This window comes from Merops nubicus, unplaced genomic scaffold, assembly GCF_000691845.1.
Source record: "Merops nubicus isolate BGI_N331 unplaced genomic scaffold, ASM69184v1 scaffold14354, whole genome shotgun sequence".
Taxonomy (NCBI): domain Eukaryota; kingdom Metazoa; phylum Chordata; class Aves; order Coraciiformes; family Meropidae; genus Merops; species Merops nubicus.
Genome location: NW_008603678.1, coordinates 1 through 24990, shown reverse-complemented (window position 1 = coordinate 24990; position 24990 = coordinate 1). Strand labels below are relative to the sequence as shown.

The 24990-nt window shown below is 40.0% G+C and overlaps 1 protein-coding gene across 1 annotated transcript in view; it reads right to left on the bottom strand.

Moving 5' to 3' along the window:
* The window catches only part of PSMD1 (proteasome (prosome, macropain) 26S subunit, non-ATPase, 1), a gene marked incomplete at its 5' end in the record, with an annotated part of 68839 nt that extends 45721 nt beyond the window's left edge, over window positions 1-23118 (bottom strand). The window contains 15 exons of the mRNA XM_008938761.1: window positions 9713-9777; window positions 10295-10390; window positions 10953-11149; window positions 11757-11868; window positions 12475-12648; window positions 13452-13530; window positions 14190-14278; window positions 15048-15176; window positions 16904-16964; window positions 18383-18609; window positions 19454-19597; window positions 20743-20948; window positions 21780-21949; window positions 22203-22276; window positions 23075-23118. Of these exons, the coding sequence (XP_008937009.1) occupies window positions 9713-9777; window positions 10295-10390; window positions 10953-11149; window positions 11757-11868; window positions 12475-12648; window positions 13452-13530; window positions 14190-14278; window positions 15048-15176; window positions 16904-16964; window positions 18383-18609; window positions 19454-19597; window positions 20743-20948; window positions 21780-21949; window positions 22203-22276; window positions 23075-23118 (1867 nt within the window). The remainder of the gene's footprint in view (window positions 1-9712; window positions 9778-10294; window positions 10391-10952; window positions 11150-11756; window positions 11869-12474; window positions 12649-13451; window positions 13531-14189; window positions 14279-15047; window positions 15177-16903; window positions 16965-18382; window positions 18610-19453; window positions 19598-20742; window positions 20949-21779; window positions 21950-22202; window positions 22277-23074) is intronic.
* Window positions 23119-24990: the final 1872 nt, after the last annotated feature.

Genomic DNA, 24990 nt, shown 5'->3' with positions numbered 1-24990 from the left:
AATTTACAGTTTAGCTTAGCTCAAGATAATTTCATTGGACTAATGGCACAAAAATCACACAACCCAGTCTGTACTCTCTCAAACATGCTCTAGCCTTCCAACAGAGCACAAAATTCATAGAAAGGATTGCTCCTCTGGTAAAAGTTACTAGACTCTATCATCTGAGAAATCAGGAGGTTTTGATAGTTCCAGACCATCTCTCTAAGGGAAAGGGAAATCTGATTTCCCCAAAGTACTGAGTTTTTACAGTAAGCAGCCAGCTCACCATCTTTTTTTTTTTTTTATAGTTGCCATTTACAGTAAAATTCTCACCTTAGGCTTTATTTTTTTTTAATATTTTCAAAACTTAGTTGCATACTAAAATTATGTAGAGCAAAAGGCTTATGTTTTTTTCATCTGCAGAACAGAAAGTACTAAAGATAATACATTCTTCCAACATTTATTTATATATATTTAATTTAAAACACATGCAAGATTGAAACAGAGCCTAACATAACAACTGGCAGAGAGTTCCAGGAGAAAGTATTAAAAATACTTTGGTACTTACAGTAATTTGCCTCCTCCATCCCCCCCAACTAGCCACTTTAGAATAAGCTCTAACTGCTCTTACTCCTCTTTTGTTAATCAAAATTTCTATCTAGGATTGCAGGATCCTGTAGTTAAAAGCCAGAATTGATGGATTACTGTAGTTGTGAAAGATGTCTACATTTAAAAATATTTGAGATTCAAAAGCCTTTAATAAGACACAGGTTTCTTTGAAGCTCATGGGATGAAGGAGTAGGAATAAAACTCCCAAAACCTTAAAACTTCCAGGTACATAGCTGTAAACATCACAGACTAATGTTTCATTTAACCCAAACAGGAACTCTGGGAAGGGGCAGAAGTGCAATTGCATCCATGCAGAGAGTGATAACAGCAAAAAAATAAAAGCATCATTTGCAAAGTAGGAACCAGCCTTCCTGAGGAATAACACCAAGAGGCAGACAGGCACAGCACCATTCTTGAGGGGTTATTGCCCACCAGCCAGAGAACAAGAAGCCATCATCTTTGAAAACTCTCTTGCCATTTAAAACCATGTTCATGAAACAGAACCCATTCATGCAGCAGGCAGCAATCATCTACTTTCAACAGCAGCTTAAATTCTCCCTTTCCAGCAGAAAACTCACAGCTGGCTCACAGCATCTGGAAAGAGCAAGAGGTAACTTGGTTTTCTTCTGCCTGACCCTGTTCTTGTACAACTGTCAGACTGCAATGAGCATTGACACGAGGAGCAATTTGCACTACATGTCCCACAAAGAACGATTCCAAGGCCTGTTTGTAATCAGTTGTTAGACTTCAGCAACAGGAAACAATCCTTGAAAAAGTCTCACCTAGCAAAGATGTATTTCATCAAGCCAGCACATAATTTCTCAATTTTAATAACCATAAATAGAAGCTCAACATGTTCCAGTCACTGAATTTAGTCAGCAACAATAAACTCCAATTGAAAGGACTAGTGACTAGTCAAAAATGCAGTCTTGCTTCAGAGAAAGGAAAATTTCTCTGTAGACAGAAACACATCATCAAAAAAACATGCACATTCCATTTTACATGCTAAGTATAAAAAGAAATTGCTTGTTCCCTGACAAAGCAAACAAGCTAAGAATTCAGGTAACAGTCTTGGAAAGCATAAGGACAAAGGGACAAGAGTGATGAGAACATGCAGAAATATGAAATAAAAAGAGTACATAATGGACAGCAGAGATCTTGTTTTAGCAACTGTATCTACAAGAACAGATTTGAACAAAGATATTACCTTCATTAGTAAAACATGATCGAAAATAAGAAAGTCATTGCAAACTACTGTAAGAAAGTACATGTTTGTTGTCTGGTAACTAAGGACAACACTGCTCGTGTGGTACTAACAAGAGAGACAGAAGGTTCAGATCTACATCCACAAGCATCATCTTTAAGTAAAACAAATATATAAAATGCATTTTCACATGTTGGCTGTGGAGTACTTTTATAGCTTCCAGCTTCCTTCATAAAGATAGCAGCCTAAATAATAATTGATAAAAGGTTTGCAGTCACTTGCTAGCAGAACACAAGACCTTCTTACAGAAGGGAGGGGTCATGCACTTCCCATTTCACAAAAAAAAAAAAAAAAAAAGAGACATTCCTTTCACTGGAGTGAAATGGTCTCAGTTCTTTCAGAATCTGGCCCATGCCAAACTAACCAACGCAGCCAGCTCTGTAGCCTCTATATTTCACATAAAATAATAATTTATATAGTTACCTAGTTCAACTTGCCTTATCACAGAAACTTTTATCTGGCATGTTTAATTTCTTTTTCAACTACTAGAGAAGCAAGACAGACAAAAGTCAAAGCTGGGCTGCAACATACAAGCATGATGCAAAGAAATCTGTTTTAGAAGAACAAATGGACAAATACAGTTGTTTTTTTTTGTAGTATAATTATTTAAAATACATTAGGAGATAATTTAGTCAATATTCTGGCTGCCCATCTAATTAAAAATTACAGCCCAGACATGGATATAAGGACTACCTATAAATATATCCACCTCATCAGCCCTGCAGAAAGGAATATAAAGGATTTTGAAGTCTAACAGAATGAATGCCTCGAAATGCAACTAAAGGGAATACCTTAAAAAAAAAACCCAAAACAAACAAAGAAAACAAAAAAGCCCAGACAAAACCAAGCAAAACATATAACATATAAACCAAATCCCAACCTTTGAGTTACCCTAAGAAAGAGAGAAGTGAGAAATTCAGCTAATCTCAACTGTGGTGACATAAAACATGTTTTAAGAGGCCAGTCACAAACCATCTGGGGTTCTATAAGCTGCAAGCTTTTAGTTCAAATTCAGTCAGAAAACTTTCAGGCAGCTATAAAAATTTGTTCATCACTTACCTTGTATTCTCCAAATATAAAACTCCTCCTAACCACATCACACCTGGCCACACTACTATCAATTTTTAAGTACATCAAAATACATTTAAAAAAATCCAGTGTTAAGCAGAAGTCGAGGCACTGAGAAGAGAGACTGATGCTATAAAGCTGTTCACTAGCACACAAAAGGCAGGCTGATATTTTTATAATACTTCATAGAAAAATGTAATTTTCCTACATCATCTTCTTATTGTGGAAAAATCCACAGCACTGCAAGCTGGTATGAAAAAGCAAAGGTACTACTCCCCTAAATCTTTTTGGGCGCGGTGACATGTAACATCAGCCTTAAAAGGTAAAGTAATGCAAGCACAGTGAACCTGGTGAAGGCATAACTGAACCATCAAGGTGGCAAAAAACAATACTCAGGAGAGAATTAACTTCCATATTTTTGCTTTGGTATTTTGACATCATGGTGCTTACTGTCAGTGTCCATTCCCATGAGACACACTCTTTTCTCCAGTTGCAAAGAAAGACTTTTGCCCTGCAGAACAGGAGAGGAAGCTTTTTCACTTTTAAATAGGAAGCTAGTTATAAAAATAGGAAAAATGGCTTGCTAAAATGTTCATTTTTGCTCTTATTTTTTATAACTCATGTCAAACTATTTGTCTGGCCATATCTAAGATTCCTTGCATCCAGATACTCAGATCCTTTCCAACCTCTGAAAAGCCATCATGTTCTCAAAAATAAGGAGCTTCCGACTCTCTGAAGGATCCTCTTTAGAAATACTCTAGACAGGTAATAGCAACTAACTTTTAAATTCATTACACCAAGCACAACAAATAAGCCTTTTATTCTGAGAGATGCACTCCCATATTCTGTAATAAAATCCAACAGGAAGTTTTTGCTATAGAAAAACAATTCTGCTTCATTTAATGGCTCAAATAATCTCAGTGTTTGATAACAATTACAAACTTCAGTTGCTGAACTTTAGTTTTAAAGAAAATTCAAAGATTTTGTCAAACAACAAATTTAGTTATAAATCACACGGCTTAAAATTACTTACTCAGTTAAGCTTTAGTGTATATAATCTGAGAAATGGAACATTTTTCTGGAATTAGACGTGTAGGAGAGAACATACTAGACTGGTTTCTCTCCATCTTCTCACACTCACTGTGACTTAGTCTTCTGAAAATCTTTATATATAAGCTTATAGGCTTATTACAGGCACTAAAGGCAGTATTTTGGAGCTCTAAGGAACAAGTGACTTCCTAAAGGAATACTTTTGAGTTTTCAGCAGGGTACAAGCTAGGCTGAAGAAAGTGTCTCAAACTTAAACAATCACATTAATTTACTTATCTGTGTAGACATGCCAGTTTACAGTAGGCAGTTAAAAACCTGCTGAGATTTATCAAAAGCTCTCAAGTGGTATAAGGCTCCGAGCCCTATTTTCCAAAGTAAGTAAAATCTCATGCATACAAATAGTCTAGAGCAAAGATAAAACAGTAGCAGGGAAAGAATGAGTGCAAGATGTTACAGTGCATTGTTCAAAACAATAAATGTATTTGTACAATCTGATTGTACAGCTACAGTTTTCAACAGAAGTGAGATTAGTTTTGTCGGAGATGTCAAGGGACTTCTCCAGTGCACTACAGTTTAGTTAGTGAAGACACAGCTCTGTGTCCAGTTTCAGACATGAAGATCAAGGCATTTTCAAATCTGCAGAGACTTCAGTGAAAGTCTAAAGCTTCTGCCGATTACAGTAAGATTACTATTAACCTTTCACTGAAAGGGACCCTCGGTCTCCCCCAGGAAGCCTAAATAAGGCAAAAATAAAATGGGCTGGAGGGTAAACAAAACCCTTTTAATCTTTCCCACGCAAGAATTAGCAAGGAGGTATGTTTCACTAAATTCCTCTTCTTCACAACAAATACACTGAAAAATTCACTGGTACAGATGACATTAGAGTGACTTGTTAGCTTCATACTCAATTACCCAGAAGATCTGCCATCTGCCTACTGGATAAAGGTAAGTTGTAGGAGTTAAAGAAAACAAACTGTCCAAGTCTTCCTGGAAAAAAATCCAAGTATCTGATCTGTGTTTGCTTTAAAACAAATATCCAGCGTTGAAATATCAAAGGCTATGTAAACACAAAGAATACAAAAGGAGGAAACATTATTATTTCACTTGCATCATCCCAAAATGAGGAACTGAACACAAGCTGTGCCGAGTTCTCCATGTTTGGGTAGCCTACAGTTATCAGCCATGGATTGCATCTTCCTTTTGGGACTCTCTAGAGGCTGCATTGTTCCCTCTCCTGCCCTTAGCCTTTTCCCAATAATATTGCACCAAGGCAAAAGCAGCATCCAACAACTTAAGTCCTACTCACACATGGCTCTTATTTCTCTGGACATAACTGCTACAAGAGCATTAAACCTTTTTAGTTCATGTTTTCAAGTACTGCTGCACCCCACATGGAAGCCTTCTCTCTAATCAGATTTGTTATCTCTGTAAAACATCTACATCATCATTTTGTATATAAAATGTGTAGATACATTGCAGCATTGCTCTAATACATAAAAATAAAGCGGACTACGTAAACCAGTCACACCTCACTCTGCAATATAAACAAAGATCAATTCTTGATTTGTGCTAAAACTAAGATAAAAGTAATTCTTTCCATTTTTAAAAAGTAAACCATTTCATATCTATTGTGTTTTCCATCTCATCATAATAGTCTTAAAAAAAAAGGCTGACCAGAAATCAAAAGCGCCATAAATCCTCTTTTCCAGCAGCCATGATAAATATTTTATAAACCACTTTAGAAGGACAAACATATAAACATCAACAAGAAGTTAAGTTTGCTATCTATGATCACTAGCAAAAACATCAGGACCGGGAGACACATCAGGGTATCCAAGTCCATATACCACTTTCTGTTCTTGCTATTTCACAATACAGCTTCTTGTACAGCCCTGCATCTACACTGCAACCTTCAAACAGCTCCAGTTTTATTCATGACTCTGTACTATTTCACAACAACATTCTGCTTACAAGTCTCTCCTGTAAGAGATAGAAAAGATTTATAAAAAGACAGAAGATATCAACAATCTCAGGTTTTTATGCCCTATTTTGACCACTTTGCTAGTTGTGAGGAGGAAGAAATGAGATAGTTTTGAAACAATGCTCTTATACCAGAGCATTTTCTGATAATATAATATAGTGGCATGAAAATCAGCCACAAAATACACAATTAGTACCTATTTTTTTTGTAAGGCACTAAGCAGGGAGGGAAAAAAGCCATAGTCCTACAGCCAGCAAGCTGTATGCCACAGGACTTGCTGAGTAATTACAACTAGTGATCCCGTTGCAGAAGAAAGACTCTCACTAATTTGTCACCTTTGCTCCAAAGCAACAAAGATGACTTTGGAAAAGAATATAGGAAGAAAACTCCTGAAAGTGCATTTTAATATTTTTAAGTTATCTGACAAGATAAAAGGTATTGCAGTTACAAAAAAAAAAAACCCAATTGATACTGATTTAAAGAGAGACAGAACAACATATCAAATGAAAACAGTCTGTAAAGGACTATAGAAATTCTCTTATGGAATTCTATGCTAAGGAAAGTACTGAATGGTGTTAACTGGGAAATTTGGTATCTTTCATAGAATCACCATGGTTGGAAAGGAACCCTAGGATCATCAAGTCCAACCGTCATCCCAACATTTCCCTAACCACTAAATCATAGCCTCAAGTGTTACATCTACTTATTTTTTTAACACCTCCAGGGATGACGATGACACATAACACCCTAGACAATATAATCTCGCAATTATTTGGCAAAATTTAGTAACCTAGATCATCATAGCTAAACCTTGATTCATTAATTTTGAAAAATGAAGTACCCACAGACATTCTTTCGTAGACTTCCCAGTAATTCAAAAGTGCAAATTCTACAAAAGTTTCTGTGCTTAAAAAAATAAAATTAATCTTCAACCTAAAGCACAACCTTGTTGTTTTAAAAATTAAATGTCATGTTTTATTACATTATGTGATATCACATTCTACTTTGTTATTGTGCTGCTTTCATCAGCTCTAGCCATAAAAGCCAAGCTGCACTCTTGAATGTACAGAGAGCTGCATGTATGTGCTAGCAAGGAAGACTCACGGAGGTAAACAAGGACAGGAAAGTCTTACAGAATGTTCTGCTATGCAAACATATTACCTAAAAATAGCTGGCTTTATGACATTTATGACAATTCTAGTTCAAATCCAAGAGGAAGAATATTTATTCACAGATAGCTGTAACAAAAGAAAACAAACTAGGTATCTATGACACAAAGTAAATTTGAGGGCTCTAGCTCTGTCAGCAGCTCTGTCATGTTCACCAAAGATACTTTTAAGGAATTGTCACCCTCTGACTGAGGAACCCCCACCCTTATATGGATTTTATTATTCCTGCAGGAGGAATAAACAAAAGCACAAGTCTGTGCCTGCTCCTGCTGCTGTAGTGTACAACCCAGCAGAGGAACTTCGACCTCCAGCACGTTCAACCCCACTGTAAGGGTGTGAATTCACCAAGAAAAACACAGACCACACTAAACTAATTTATTCTCTTATTGCAATCCCAACTTCAGTTGCCTCTTCTCAGAAGAGTGTCAGTCATGTTCCTTCGCCTAAGACAAGATTAATTTCTGGGGCTTAGCCCACTGTACTACAGAACAGCTCCCCTCCCATCACAAAACACTTCATTCAAAAAGCTCTGCATACCTAGCAGCTGTCAGATCACTAATTCTTGCCCATGTTCAATGCTGTATTAGTCGCCTTTATGACAAGTAAGACTTCAAACAACAGCCCTAAGAGAAGTCATTTTAGTCATGAAGTCTGAGCAACTCACAGCCCACTTGCTCTTTCTGTCTCTGCATGCCTGCAGTACTGAGATGTATTTGTGCTAACTAGCAGTTTCAGCAAACAGGAAAGGTAAATGTAAAACCAGCTCCTAGATTCCTACACTGATGGACAGTATTTCTTCCCAGGAATTGAAACACAGCTTTATGGTTTATAGAGTAATGCAGGGGGCCCTCTAAGCAAAAAATCCCTTCCATTGCTGCATGTGAACGCAGGGGTCACAGCTAGATAAACCAAGGGCTCCCTCCAGAACTGTGTCTTAAAGCAAAACAGCCAGTCTCACGCTCTGTGAAAGTTAAAGTGAAAAGTATTACTAACTGCAACAATCTAGCACAAGCCTTTTGCCTCCAGAATCCCGTGATAAACAGCTAAAAAGTTTTAGTCCTTTGCTACCAAGTAAAGCGGACACTGGAATTTACAAGGAAATGTTCCCTCCTATTGTGCAAGGTTTTGGGCTGTATCCCTTCAGAAAGGGATGGGAAGAGACAGGCCAAGATCTGAAACACTGCAGAGCACATGGAGAAGTCAAAATCGATGTCACTCATTCTCTCATTGCTAGACATAGAGAGGACAGGCCCAGAACTACCTTGCTCCAATGAGATGCATGATAAATGGTTTCACTTAAAGCCTTGAAAGCTTCTCATTTTGGTAGGAGCTATCAACATCCAATTATGTTTTGCATTCGTTGACAAGAAAAAGTACATTGAAATCAGAGATCAAAAGTGCTTTGTCACAACCTGTTTGGAAAAAAGATGCCAGAAATTATTGGAGGCCTGCATGGAATTTTCCTTCTGTACACAGATGCAGAAGCCAGTTAAAATGACCCTTTAGCTTCAAGAGAGCCACAGATCACTATGCAGGGAGGGACGATCCCTGCTTACTGAAAGCAACAGAGCAGAAGCTCTTGGGAGACGCCTGCTGCCCACAGAGGGAATTCATGCTGTTTGTAAACTACATTTAATTGCATCCAGAATATGCTTCAGATAAACGGGAATGAAGCTGAGTAATTTCTACATGAGGAACAATATGGTTAATTAGAAATTGACTGGTCATATCAGTAACCCAGTTATAAAAAAAAAAAAACCAAACAAAAAACAAAACAGCTTTAAGAAGATCTTATTCTGCTTTCTAGGATGCATTTACAAACTGCTACTAACCCAACAAAGATGGGAACAAAGATTTTTAAGTCACAGTCCTGGCACCAAGTATGCACTACCTCCCCTCAGTCAGCCTCGAAGGCTGCAGCCTGGCTCCACACTCGGATCACACAGGTTACCCTATTAACAGATGAAGGTTTGGGGAGCCTTCTAATTCCCCAAACTAATAACACCTCTTGCCTAGGGAACTACAGAGCACTACAAAATACTAGTTCAGCAACAGATTTCACTTCAGAGAACCACAGCAAACACCAGCTTTATTTTGTAAGCCCATTAGCCTTTCAAGGTTTAACAGTGGATACTGAAAAAAAACCAAAGACTATTTCGACATCTTTCTTCAGGTTATTTTTACCAAAGTCACAACTTCCAGAAACTTTTTAAATAGCAATTAAGCAGATATTTTTGTCTGAGTACAATGAATGGCCTTTAAGAGGTCTGGCACAAGCACTATATATTTAATTTTTAATTAACTCTCAATCCTGAAAATATTAATTTTTCATTCTATTTGTCAACTTCATCTAACTCTACACAGACAATTAGGCTGTAAGTCCAGAAACCTACAGAAAGGCTCATTAAGCATCTCCTGAACACTAAGGAAAGCTGCAAATTCTGAACCAGGTTTTACTCTCTCTCAATTTTTTGACTTTTCAATCTCCAGTTTGCTGTTAAGTCATTTTGTGACAGCAACAGCACACAAAATTCCTAAAAATGTAGCACACCAAACTGAAGGCTGTAGAAGTGACCAAGGTGGATACTGTACCTGAACAGAATGAAGCCAAGCGACTCAACAGCTGCCCGTCTCACGTCGTCATTCACATCACTCACCTACAGAAGCAAAAGCAGGACTTTCAGAGTACAGTGAAAACACTCGAGGACTCTGCAATATTTCAGGCCAGGTGTCAGGCACAAAAGTTAATCAAGGAGACAGGACAACAGAGAAAAACTTAAATCACATTCGGCCTTGGTTGAAACAGCCTCACCCTTGTACACGCACTGTGACTGCAAGGCTATCAAAGGGCCAACACATCTTTTACACAAGTTGTTTTCTCCCAGCTCATCACCACCAAATCTGTCACCAACCACTTTATGACCATGTTTTATTTTTTAATAGGCTCCTATTTTATAATACCACATTGAATATTCTCTTGCTGTTAGCCTACTTATTCTAGTGTCAGAAGGCCCTGTTATTTCTACCCATAGGATTAAAGAAAGCTTCCACCACTTCACAATCTCCCATTTGGACCAGAACATTAACTCTACAGACACAAAGCCTGTCAAAGTGATGTGCTTACTCTCTCACAATGAATGTCTTGCTCTGTAATCCTAAGCCCACAGTACTTACAGCCACATGCAGCAGGCGTCTGATAGCCTTGTTGTTCCCTGAGCCACAGTATGCCATAGCAACAGTGTACATGCCAGAACGGCGGAGAATTGGATCCTGGAAGAGAAAGCACCACTATTTAACATCCATCCACACAGGGGCTCAGCAATTCTGACTTGAAATCTGTTCCACTCGTGGGTCTGGAATCTACAAACAACCTCGCTGCTTATTAGGGATGAGTATCAAGACAATCAACAAATCCAGGTTGTCATTACCAATTTCAGGGGGACATACAGTTGCTATGCCACATGTTACCAAAGACAGTATCTGGCAGATGTGTCATTCTGCTTCTTATTCACTATCTACTATTGACCACTAATGGATCCTTGAGAATGACCCACCTACAGCAAGCCTCATCTGATTTTAACCACTACACCCTGTTCTGTTCCTTGTTGCTACTCACAGGACTATGGAAGCTGAGTATGAGGCTAAACAAATACACAACAAAGCACTGTTGTTCTTGTACTTTTTCAGGGAAGCAACCTGTGAAACTTCAGACCTATGTAAGAACCTCCCTGGTTCAAAACAGCCAACCAACAGTAGCTGGAGATTTCACAAACGAATAGGAAGGTCACCTGTATAACAAAAGGGTCAGGGATTAAGGCATAGCTCAACTTACCTTATCTCTGCAGAGACTCTCAATGAGAGCATCTGCCTCCTCCATTCTCCCATACATGACCAGAGCAATTCCAACCGCAAGGCCTCGCAAAATCTTTTCATGCTGGGTTTCCTGTGCGTAGCCAACCATGTCCTCGATAGCCTGAGCATTTTTAGACCCCAGCATGACCAATCCCAGTGCCAGGCCAGCTGCCTCACCTGTACAGCACAGTAAAAATGTCAAGCAAACTATTCCCAAAAGCAGTAGACACTATATCTAGAGAATCACACAACATGTAGGCCAACAGATCGCTCCTGGACACCACCATGCCCAGTAACACCATTAATCAAGGCCAAATGTGCTTGTAATAACAACCTACCAGCCACAACTTAGTTCTCTTCCCTACTATGTTCAATTTTCTCTTCCTTGGGTCAAAAGCTACTGAAAAGCTACTGTGAAACCCTGCCAATGCAGCACAAACTTCTTCAAGCCCATCCCTCAGCTAAAAAGGGCACATGGCTCTGGAGATCAACCACGCTAAATAAAATACATATGATTAGAGTAAAACAAGGGACTGTTTAAAGACTTAGAATGTCTTGTCATTATCTGGCATAGTACCACAAGCTAGTCCTGACAGGATCTCTGAACATTACTGCCACATAACTAAAGAACCATGCTGATCAAGAAAAGGTCAGTAAATAAAAGGCAGCTAAGGCAACCTAGAAGCCATCTATGTTGCTAACAGAAAAAAACCCAACATGCTAAAACCCCCAGATGCCTGATAAGGCCTCAGATGGTTATTTGCTCTGAAAGCAGAACATTTACCTGTCACTGCATCATCCTGGTAGAGATTTGTTTTCAGCAAATCGTACACATCTTGACGTGCTGTCCCCATGGCAGCCAGACCCAAGCCCAGGCTGCCACCATGTCGGACAATCTACAGAAGCACATGCAAGTTCAGTCATCATAAAACAGGGAACAATAGGGCTTCAGCTGAAGTAGGTATCTTTTCATCAATATAAAGCTGCAAACATTTAGCCCCGAATGACCCCAAAAGATCTCTTGACCCATTAGAAGTACCAAATTCATCAGAGTTACTGCCCAAGATGGTAAAAGAGGCAGAAAATAGAACTGGCCAATCATAGAACTGGCCAATCAAAAGCTTATAAGCAAGTTTCAGAAGCTCCACATATATCACAAGACTTTCTAGTGTCTTTAAGGTCTTTCTCCCCACTGAGTGATTTTTGTAAAACCTTAAATTGTTACTATATGTAAAAACTGCTGCATAACAATAGCTTTTGAACAGAAAGATAAATCAGTACCCACTTAAAAAGTCTACATCCACTTTTGTTGTAACAATGGATACAGGAAAAGCAGCACATTTGCAATAAGATGAATGCAATCCATTTGCAGGATTTTTAGAGAAGGGAAAATGCTGGGAAAACACAGTCTTAGTTACCTCTAACCCCCACTTCTAAACCAACTAGCACCCTTCTGGATATTCCCAACAAAACAAAGGTTCTTTACTGAAGTCAGTACATACATCATTACTGGCATTCTTCAGCTGGTTCAGCAAATAGTCAATGATGTCTCCACCATGGTTAGCATGAATGAGACCCAAGGCATAGAGACCTCCACCTTCCTGGTAGGCTGATCCTGGAGAGGTGTCCTTGGGTAGGTATGTTGCCATTAGCTGTAATGCTTCTTTCTCATGACCCTGTATGTCCAGTGTCCAGCAGGAAGGGAAGACAGTGGGAAGTGAAAGGTGAAAAAACAGTGGTTTAAATATTAACGTGAAATATTTGCATCAAGTCAGGAGAAAACATGTCACAGCCATTACTTTCTCCACAAAAATCAGCCTTTCAGTGTTGTATAATCATCAAAGAGTCCCTCTGTACTGGAGTTTTATTAACCACAGTACACAAGTATTTATATTTATATACATAATCACTCAGTCACTGATCTAAACAGGACAAATTTGGGCTGAAGCTACACCAATTCATTCACTAGGGCACTTCAGTGAGGGCTGAGGCACACAGCAAATACAAAGACTTCCTGCTATTTCAAAACAGCTTTAAATATACACCCACTGTGAATTAATTTGAAGCAAACGACCACTGCTTAAGTCACCATTCAAACTTAATACAGTAAGGATTTTGCTCTGTCCCAAAACCATGTAAGAAATATATACTGTGATTTTAATAGCTACAAACTATGGACTCTGTTCAACTCTCACAGGAAGAGAAGAGCTAAGAAGAGTGTCTCCTTGAGCCATGTTATCCTACCACTTTTTTGATGCTCAGCCAAACATGCCACAAATTACACTGGGTATCAGACAAGATGGATTTGATGAAGCATAGCTTTTCCTTAGTGCAAAGACACAAACAGTGATACAGCTGTGCCTTGCAGTAGACCAGATACACTGGAGTGCAGGCATCATTCAGAATCTCCATTTCAGTATTTTCAGTGCTCACAAGTCAAGCATTCACACTGAACAGAGGGACATGAATGCAACGTTACCTTGTGTATAACACCCAAGCTGGCAGTAGCAGTAAATTTAGCCCAGTTCGTGGCCCTGGCCAGCCATTCCAAATTATCTCTGAAGACAAAAAGAGAAAGGTTATGCAAAGTTTTTCATACAGCCCATTCCTCACCCTGCAATGGGGGTTTAATAGCACTAAAGACTGCTTTCAAAAAATAAAGCAGCTCAGCTCCACAAGGCAAGAAGGCTAACCACATTTCTACTTTATATCTCCCACCCCTTTATGAGCCATAATTTTTGCCTAGTTGTCCTCAAGCTTCCAGGTATTGGTGATCTTAGTGAAAGATCGAGAACAACAGCTCAATATGCAGCCCATCAACTCTCTGGGAGAAACTCTAGCACAATTTCTGGAGCTTTCCTCAAGTCCCTAGTAAGGTCAGCCCTGACATTTCCCTTCCAAGAGTCATTCAGCACTGTCAGTCTTTACCAAGAAAGATAAATCTCAGAAATTCTCCAACTAGTAAACAAAGAAAAATTCCAGATCTCCACCCTCCAAACTGTTGGCAGTCAAATACAGCCAATTTGTGAGGATAGAGAAAAGGAAACAATTTCATATTCTTTGCTCTGTCTCCCTGTTAGTTTTCAGACACTTTGTTTATTCTTCCAAGTCCATCAGAGTTCTGCAGCCACCCTTTTGGAAGTATCAAACTAAGCAGGGCAACAATGTTGTCCAAACACCTCTAAATGACCTTGGTGCTTCCTTGCCACAGATTTACCTAAGGAACTGGTCACTGGTTGTACCACAATGCATGAAGGAGTTTGCTATAACCGTTGCTGTATGACACACTGAATTCCGCACTGCATCCTGAAAGAGAAAAGATCATCAGTATCACCAGTCAGCTATGCCCCTATGATATGCCCTAGGTCACTTAACATGCTTGCCAGTACACTAGAAAAATGGATTTTAATTATGCACAATTTAACCAGCAATTTCCCTTTATTCAAAGTTAATAGATTGTAGATACATTCCAAGATATCCTGAGCCCATCATTCGAGTGCAAAGCAGTCCTTTCTAGGAGTTTGTCAGAGATGTGATTACTTCAGTTTAACTGGAAACTCCCTACTTCTGGTTCCCAGAACTGAGCACTGCAGAGCACGTCCTGCTGATGTTTTCCAGCCATCCCTGGGACACTGTGCAGGACCCCTCCCAAACACTTCACCAGCAGATGGAAAAGATCTAATACATCTGAAGTGCCTCCTGAAATAGATGAACCCACTGACAAACAATCCAAACCAGTTTTGCTGATGATGTGCACCTCATTTCACATAAAAAATTCTCCAATAGTTTCTAACAATCATTTAGTTTAAGAGTCTAATTTACCTGCAAGGTTTCATTTGCCCACCCTTGAGAAACACCTTCCAAAACTAGTTACTCAATTCACTAGCACTGCCTACATTACAAGTATGTGATCAGTTAATTTATCATGACTAAAACACAGATCTGTATCCTCAAAACCCTGTGAGATCATGCTAAAACACGAGATGTTGTAAAATAACAGCAATGTGGTCAAAACAAACACAGGATGAATCAAATTAATCCAGGACAACCATATCTAGCAAAGTCATAACCTTACCTTTGTGTTTTTGAGGATCATGAGGTCTGTATTGTTGTTTCGTATTAAAAATTGCAGGTGTAACTCAATGGCCATTTCCCCACTTAAAATTTTAATCATTTTTGAGATCTGGTCCTTAGGCTCTGGGTTCTTCACATACAAGCAAAAAGAAGAAAAAAAAAAAAAAGTGAGAACTCAATGATGGCTCTGTTAAAAATACAGCTTGTGAGAAGCCACTCTGATATATTCCCATCACCATATTCCAAAATCGACCAGGTTTTAGGACTAAAAGAACCTTGGGTTTGCCTTTGCTGCACAAGCTCAGCCCTCCCAGATAATCAAGTCCCTTTGTGCACAACAGTGCAGACGGGAGAAGAGACTCTTTGAAAAGGAATTGCATTCTTTCATTGAAAGCAAAAGGATATGAATGACACGGATATTCTGCAAGCTGCTGTTTGACCTTACAGATACAATGACTCTCCTGCAAGAGGCAACCACTTATAAATGTGAACCTGTATTTACACAGAAGTTTTAACGGAGAGGACCACAAAGCCACAATGCTTTGCATGACCCTGCTGAGCTGCAGCATCATTCTCGTGAGTTTTATTTAGAACAATGTCTAGCAGAGCTGGAATCTCCAGTACATTCATCTTCCAGAGCTCTTTGAGAAAGTCTCCTTCTTCCTGATGGAACAGTTTCCACAGATTAAGTTCCAACAGAAATGCCTCCTGAGCAGGATGAAAGGTACACTGCAGCTCTTTGTACTGACATTGTTAGGTGGTCAGGGAGCAGCCAAGCATAAGTAGTTGAGCCCTTAAACTAATCCCCTCAATTATTTCTTTGTAGTCAGCATTCTGCATAGTGGAAGATTAATTTTAAGCTCAAGAACCATTTCTGGCCACATAGATTGTTTTCAGGTACCTGTCCCTTGCCACAGTCAGCAATGCCAATGCAGCAGAATCCAATCCAAGACACTTTTCCTGGACAAAAGCACTGTGTACAGGTTCCCTGATGGGGCAAGAAACTCAACTCCTTTTGTTTTCTTTGTGGAATATAATTTCCAGAAAATACTTCTGTTTGCCCTTGATTAATTTTTAAGTGATACGCAAGAATCTCTCAAAGATTCCCAGCTCTAGTTTGCAAACATGCACCATGGGGAAACAAAAAAGAAACAAAAAAACCCCCAACAAACCACACTTGGGTTTTACTTTCCTCTCCTCAGCATTGGAAGTGTCAGAATAGCATTAGCTATTCTATATGCTGAAATGCAATTGTATGTGCATGTTAGAAGTGAACCCACTTTCCCAATACTTTGGAGAAGAAACTGAACAAAAAGATTTTAAATCAGCTGGCCCAGCAACACAGCCACCATGCTAGCCAGAGGCAACACCTTCCTCCTTCACTGAGGAAATGTTACATCAGCATCCTTGCTACCATTCCTGCAGAACAGTATCAGTTCTACCCAGTCATAAATACAGCTGGATTTCAGGAGAAGAAAAAAAAACACATCAAACTAATTCATCAGCCAAGGTTCTCAGCAGCAGTCAAATCTCAGGCCCTTTCTGCTGGAATAAGTTACTTACTTCAATATTAACAAAAAGGCAACATGCAAGCCAGATCCTTCTGTCCCCTTTCTTGAGGCTCAGTAATTTCCACCAAAATCAAGCCATTTTCCACTCTCCCCCAACTCTCAGTACCTGAACTGCTGGATTTTTGGACTTTCAGATATTTGGTCCCCAGAGATCATCTATTACTTGTCTCCAAGAAAGACAGAAGTGGAATTCTATTCTTTAACCAAACCAATTTAGCAACCCCAGAGATCCAAGGATAACAAGTAAGAAAAACTAAGCGAGGTGTATTTTCGAAATTGCACTCACAATTTCTGCAGACTTCCCTGCACATGTGCTTCCTGGTTTCTCTTCTGCTTCCATTGCATCACTGAAATGGAATAAAATGAAAAATACAACCTGGTTAATCACTCATAACTAGTCAAGCACTGCAATTATGGCCGAACACAGTCATGAAAGAGTAGTCTGGGACTTGGGGATGACGACTGGAAACAGGACTTTGTTCCTCAGTAATGACCTCCAGATAGTCAGCCCTTGTTCTGACAAACTCCTCCCCTATTCAATTTTCAGGGAAGTCAAAGACAAGGGCCCAAAAAACCTCACCCTCTTATTCCACCTATAGTGACAAAAAAACTAGAGATGCTTGTAGGCGATGAACAGACAGAGACAGTTGAGAAAACAAGGTCAAACAAGGCAGCAAGGATAATTACACCCTCACCTGGAAGCCCTGAGCTCATCACTATTAGGATGGATGCTGGAGTGTTGAAATGGAAATGAAACATATTAAGCTGTTGTTAGCACCTTGTCTTAATGCTTCACAGGCTGACATAAATTAGTCTATGCCCTTCTTTTTATTTCACTGGAAAAAAAGGATAGCAGAATGCTTGCTATGTCCACACCACTGATTCAAAAGCATTCAGACCTAGTTCCTCATAGCTGCATAAGCCCTTACATTTAACCAGCCTTGATTTAAGCAGCATTCTCCACCTCACACTATCAAAGACAGTGCAGGGATCAGATTGTGTGCAGACATGACAGCCCTGGTGATAAAGAGCAGATGAAGCACAAACTTATTCCATGCTGCCCCTGAGCTCGGCAGTAGCCATAGCATGGACTGGACAATCCTCTAAAAACAGAGGTTTAAAACAAAATTATTTATGTCAATTATCTGTAAGCCATCAAAAGAAGAACTGAAGAAGATGGAATGGTTAGTGTCAACTTTGGTTTCCTTAAAAGCAGCTTCCTACTGCTAAGATCCGGTAATGCTGAGCATGGAACAAGTGTTAAATGTCAGGACTTTAACAAAACTCAGACTAGATGTAAACCAGCTCTTTTAAAGTGCAGGTACGAAAGGGTCTGTAACACTACAGTATCACCTGAGCTCTCTCTTTCCACAGGCAGGCAGCAGACCACAAGCTATGATGAGAGCAAACATCCACATAGCTGTGGTGAGCTATTTGCTTCAACTCTCCCCTTCTTAAACTTTACAAGATGCTGCAGAGACCACGCAACATCAGAGAGTTCCCAAGCAACTAATGCTATAGCTTGATGAATTACTGCTCATCAGCTGAGCCACAGTAACTGCACCACGCTTACCTCAGCTGCAAAGGGAAAGACATTCTTTCAAATAACAGTGGATGCTGGTAATACAGTTTTGCCCTGGGCAAACAGCAGCTCTCTAAATGAAGGAGAGTAGTTCAACTGCTGTGTAAGGGCATCCATCCACAGAACAGGGGGAGCAGGACTGTAACCAAACAACTACACCTCTCCTTGAGCCAGTCTGCCCACCTGTCCTTCTCGGATCCCGGGACGGTGCCGGTGTTGGTGGACCCAGGCACAGAGGCGATGGGCGTGCCAACTGTGCGCAGATTCTGGATCACAGAGGACAAGAACTGCTGGCTTGCGCTTTCATACAGATCAAAGCAGATCTGGTAGGCCATGAGGAGGTTATCTTCCTTCACCAGTTTTTCCAGGATGTCACTCACAGCCTGTGGGTCATCCAGGAATATCAGGCACTGAGCAGGAAGAAGGGAAGAATGGGGCGGGGGGGAAGACAGGAGAAAACATCATATACTTCAGAATGGACAAGCAACACTACCTGAGGCCATGCTCCATTTTCCCCATTCCCTCATCTGCTGCTTCCACAGAACATCCTTTCAAAGAAAGAAAAATTCTCTCTCTCATAGGAGATAATAGAAACCTTTGAAGAGTTTTCATAGGTCAGTTAAAAAACAAGACCAAGTATTACAAATTCAAGACACACCATTGAAGCCCTCTTATTTACACAACTTTATCTTTGGAAATTGGCAATGTTGTCCTACCAAAGACAGAAACTTCAAAAGCACGTTAAAGAAGCATCAGTCATTTTGTAGGGAAGTCTCAGCTAAAATAGAACAGGCATATCACTCCTGAGTCACATGTACATGGCATATCAAGACTGGCAAAGGCCTGAGAATACCAGAGCAACTTCACAACTGGTTGCCTAAACACTTACAGACAATGGCTTACCAAAAAATAAAGCACTGTAAATGTTCTTTGGAGGAATAAATAAAACTCCAAGCTATGAACCTACCCTCTGATACTCCCTACATATGCTTGAAATATTCTGTCAGAGTTGTCTACGCCCACAAACTGATTTTGAACATGTTTCTTTCTCAATAAATTGACCCAATGTGCAATATTTGCACACCTTTTTCAAGATGATCTCACTTTGATATATATTTGAAGCATTCAACAGGAAAAGGTATTTCATTTATATATAAATGAATAAAAACCAAATATTATGTAGATGCCATGTCAAATACCTCTAAAGAAGAGTAACTTTTGATTGATCTTTGAACGTGACTCTGAGAAGTTTACCTGGCACACATTGATGAAGTCTGGTTTCTCCAGATTCATGTAGATTTTAACCAGAACTCTCAAGACTTTATTACGGAACTGTTTATTCTGCATCAAAGACATACAGAGCTTCAAGCTGTAGGCTAGCATCCCAGGAACGTCGTTCTGAAACAAAATTCAGGGATATCAAGTCTGGGTCTGGACCAACAAGTAGGATTTAAGAAATTAAAATATTCTACCTGCTTTCTACTTTAAAAAGCAGTGCAAAAGACATGTACATGTAACACTTCACAGTTTTCTTTCCCATTTTCAAAAAAACTTACATACAAATGTATTGTAGGTTAAAGAAAAAATACTACAAAAAATGTACAGGACCAATATTCAATTCAGTAGGTAACACATGCAAATGATTCATTTTGAAGCTTAATATCTATTTTCCCCCCTTCACCTTTCTTGTTTGAATAATCACTCTTGAATGCAGTGAAATACACTGCACTAACATAAAACACCAGCAAATCAAACCATGCACCCTGAAAAGATCTCCAAATGATCTCCCATATACAGAAATGAGAGATCCTAAGATATGGAAAAGCTGTAAACTGAAAAGTGGTAAAATTTAAAGGATTTAAACCATGTGTCTGCCATATGACTGAGATACTTCAGCATAACAAGATTACACATCTGCTGAGCTGCTGCAAATGACCACAGGCGTTCTTCTCTTACTGCCATTACTAAATAACACGACTTGCCTCAAACCCTCAGTGAAAGACGTTGGAGCCAGACTCTACTGCCTTGCAGTGGAAGCAAGCTAAGACTGCACACGGCCACTTACTGAAGATTGGAGCAGTTCACCCAACTACTGGATTTTTTTTTTCTTTTGCCTGTCAAAAATAAATCACTTCCATAGCCCTAAGGATCCCTTCTCACAGTGAATTACAGCAGATAACAGGGACAACAAAATAAAAGAGCTGTTTGTACATTACACCAGAGCTAAGGTCTGCCTAGTCCAGTGTCATGTCTCTGCTAGTAGCTGACAGGGAATACCTTAAGAAGAGGGCACACAGCCAAGCTTCCTGGGAATATTCTCCCAGCAACTTGCAGCTCAGGGATTTATTAAAGGTAAAGGTCTCTCTATAGCCCCAAGTGGCTCTGCCTTCCACCAACACGTTGAACCACACTCCCAAGTTTGACTTTTTATTCCACTCACACAAAACAGGGCAAGTTCATGGGGAACATGAATCTTGCAGCTCACTTTTGGATCCATACCTGGAAGAGACTAGCTACACACACCTCCTGTCTCTTGCACGTACCGACTCAAGGATGGTTTTCTCAAAGATGTCCAGCCTACGTGTCTCCAGGGCAATGCCAATGGCCTGCTTGTACTTGTGGTCATCCAAGCACCGCTGGAACATTTTGTTCACTATCCCTTCTAGCCTTTCATCGACAGGTTTCTTCTCCCCTTCTGGCAGCTCTGCGTTCTCCACGCACTGCTTGGTGTAGTGGTCGATACATTTTGCTGAAAAGATATCAAACAAATATTGGGGCGAAAAATTCAAACTCCTAGATGTTTGCAGTTTTTTTACAGGTGATCAGTATGTACACACACAAGTCCTACCAGCACATAGGAAACTATATAAAGGTGAGGCACAAGAACTATGTGTAGTCATATATAGGTAATAGAAGATGCTTATATTCTCTCCTAACAAACTCCGATTTTAGTGCTGGAACCAAGTAGATATTTTTAAAACGGAACCAAGGACATGATCTTTGTTCAAGTAGCACAATATTTCAAATGAATGAGGAAACAGCAATAGTAGACTTCCCTGTTCCACTGTAAGCACTAGGTTGCAAGGCTGAAGGCCAGCCCTGGTCCATCATGTCGTGTACAAGGTAAGGGACACCAGCAGATGAGACTTCCAAAAGCTATTCAAGTTACAAATGAATCCTACTTGCTATCTTATTAACGGTGGATAAAGAAAAATTATGTCCCTCAGTTAGGTGTGCAGCTACACTTATTAGCTCATTATTTCCAAAGCTACGCTGAAATTGATAATAACATTAGCACATAAACGAGAGAAAGGGCAATAAACAACCACAGCCATTTTCCTATTAGGAACGTGCAATAGAAGGGATAAGGATAGGAAAGAAATACCAGAAGTTCTAAGTCAGTCCCAAGTCCCCAAGAAGGAAAAAAAAAAGCACAAATAAACTGGCTGCAGGGTCAGTTTAACTGAATACAAGGACAGGAAGAGGAATATAAGGAAAAACAGCTAAATCAAGTAAAAACTCAACGCTACAGCAGTTTTGACAGAACAAGAGCTTTTCTTTTGCAGCAACAGTTTTTTACCAATGATTGTCTCCACATATTCCGAGTTGTCGTTGACATTGAAGAGGTCACCTGCTCCAAGGGCATAGTTCAGCGATTCCTCAAAAGCTCCCAGGTGGTAAAAAACTTTAGAAGCAACTAGAGCAGCAAACTGCCGGCTCCGAAAGCCCTCGTCTTCATAGAGAACTTCACTGCATAAAGAGAGAGAAGAGAAGGGCATCAGGTCTGTGTGCTCAGTTTTCTTTAAGGCCACATGACAGCTTGATACAACTTGCATCTTTGGGACTACAGCTCCAACTCCATGTCCACCTATATTAGTGCTTTCTGGGGAATGTGGAGCTAGATGCTGTACGAGCCAGTATCAAGCAACCAGAATTACATCCACTTCATATCTCATGTTCTTTTTAAGAAGCACACCCTGAAGTAACAAGTGTCTTCTCTTACATTTTGTCCACTGACTCAGAGATTTCTGCCCAGAAGTCATTGACAACAGCATTCAACTTGTGAAGAGCAAACTCCTACAAAAAAAAAAAAAGTTGTATTATGTAAAAAATGCATTTATTACCCTTCCCCAGTAAAAGTTAATACCACCTAAGACTGATATCACAAAACACTGACCCACTTCAACATCAAATTCTACTTTAAAAGATCTTTAGGACTAGAATCAGACCACTTGTAATCAGTTCAGAGCAAACGCAGAGCTCATTCAGATCTACCACCACTTCTTTGTATTTCCAAGCAAAACATCTAGGGGGTTACCAGTGTTACAAAACACGCCCCCGCCTCCTAAAAGGAGCCACATTACCTGTTCAAGTAACTAGGAAGCATCATCAACACACCAACACGTCGAGTGTTTGGTGCTGTCCTATGAATTCATACACTCTGTAGACCATAATGTTCCTGTTGCCATTTTCTTCTCCCCCTGCTATTCTTTTGTTCCAAGCTATAACTGATTTTGTTTTCCACTGCTTAAATTATGCTAAAAATTTGAGATGTTCTTCAGCTTTAAATTTCACACAATCAAAATGCAGTCTCTGGAGCACTTTTAAGGAGCAAAGCCCTGTTATCAGAGAGCCAGAAGCTTTGGTGAACAGAGATCTTTGCATGTGAAGCTCCAGTTTGATCCATGTTCAAAACAAGGAAGTTTGCCATCTGTTATCATATTTTTTAAGCCCTTCCTCTCAGCCTTCAGGCTAAGTACAGTTTAGGGCCCAATTCTTGCCGTCCAACCACCAGTTACTGACCCACTCATTTCTGATTTTAACCTCTCAACATAATGCATTTGCTGTTATTTGCTCCCAGAAGTAAGAGCTTACCTTGAGCTGTGGCTCTTCTTCATCCAGAAGAGAGATAATTCCAGCTGCAAAACAAGACCACAGTCAGTTTTGGGCTCTCTGTTTCAAAAGTGAACACATTTAATTCAAAACCAACAGAGCAGGAAAGAAGACTGTGTCTGGAATGCTCACTTAAAATCTCTAGTACTAAAATTCAAAGATCAGATCCTAGTTTGTATTAAACATGATATAAAATAGTTCAGAATTTATAACTAGAGAAACACTGTTTATAAAAGATGATTCCTCTTAGAGGAAAACATATTAGACAGGCGCTCAGAGGATCTGGGATTTACTTCCAGCTCTATCACTAGTTTGCCGACTGCTTTCTAGCAAGTCATTTCCCACTTCCCCAGGGGGCATGAAGATCATGTCACAATATCATGATTTTTTTCCATGCCAAAGAGACATGCCTCATGGCTAAGGGAAGATGTCATATCTCACAGCTTTAGCAAGGCTCCTGACGCTGTCCCAGGACATTTGCACAAAGAGCTACAGACTATTGTTTCAATGCCAGAACTGAAAGAGAGGTTCACAGTTACTTGTGGGGCTCAGTCTGAAGAACAGTTATAGATGATTTCATTGTCAGACCACAGGGACACAACTGAAAGGGTTGGAACAGGATCTAATTAAAGTCCAACACAATTCACTGCTTTTAATCAGCTTTTCATCTGTTGTATAGATTGACAACCTTTTAAAATCCAAATAAGACATCAAAGTGGAAAGGTCAGCAAGCCTTCTGGAGGGCTAAACTAGGCTTTCAAAGGACCTTGACAAATATAAGAGGACAGGGTGGAGGTCAGAACTAAACACACAACTAGAAAGGAATCCAAGCAGTACAGTGAATTAAGATGAAACATGATCAACAACATCCCGCAACTGCAGCAGGAGGCAGAGACCCCAAACTTCACACCAAGATGTGTGAGAGCGTTTCTTGGCAGACACGTGAGGCAATCCTTCCCTCTGCTCAGCACTGGCATGCCTGAGCCAGAGTGCTGGGCCCAGTGCTGGGCACCAGCTTTGAAGAGCTAGGTGCAAACCAGAGTGATATGAACAGGAATAGTAAGAGCAAGCTTCATTTGGAGCTCCAAAGATTTAGGCTTCATGATAAGAAAAAATTTCCAGGTAGTAAGACAGTTATTCAGTTTGCCTAACGTGGTTGTAGAACCTCCAACATCAGAGATTTCTTTCAAAACTAGGTCAGACAGATGTTGACTAGTACTGAGGGAGAACCAACGTGGCCCTCAGGCAGGGAACGCAGGCTCAGCAGCTCACCCCACAGTGCTCCTTCCAGCAGTTTTCTGCAACTCTACTCCACATGTATGATTTCATTTAAAAAACCAAGCAAACAAACAAAAAAACACCTGCTCCTGCATTTGCCTGATCTGTCAGAAGGAAGCCATCTCATTCCTATTCAATATATCTCTTCTACCTCTTTATAAATCTCTCTGAAATGAATTCCTGCTTCTCAATTAAAATAAGACTTAAGCATAAATCAAAGGTTCAGAAAGAGAAATCTCCTTACAAGACTACTGTTCTCTGCGTGATTTCTCTCACAAAGCCACAGACAGTCACATATTCATTTCTCACCTGAGTACTTCTGGAAATACTTCTCACATTTTCTTACACTATAAAGTTCTCAATAGATCCAGAAATAGTGTTTAACATCAAATTCCTCACACACGAGGCCGGACTCTTTAGGCTGGCTTTTAATCTACAAGGTGTTTCTGGTTTTGACCCCCTCCGAAGTTCGACTCTTCCCCATTTGCTGCTGTTCATCCTACAGACACACACACCACTACCCCACCCCACCCCGGTCTTACAGCTCCGACACGTTATCCACAGGTGAATAAGCAGGTGAAGCCCCCTCCGTTCCCAGCCGCAGCGCAGCAGCGCCCCGG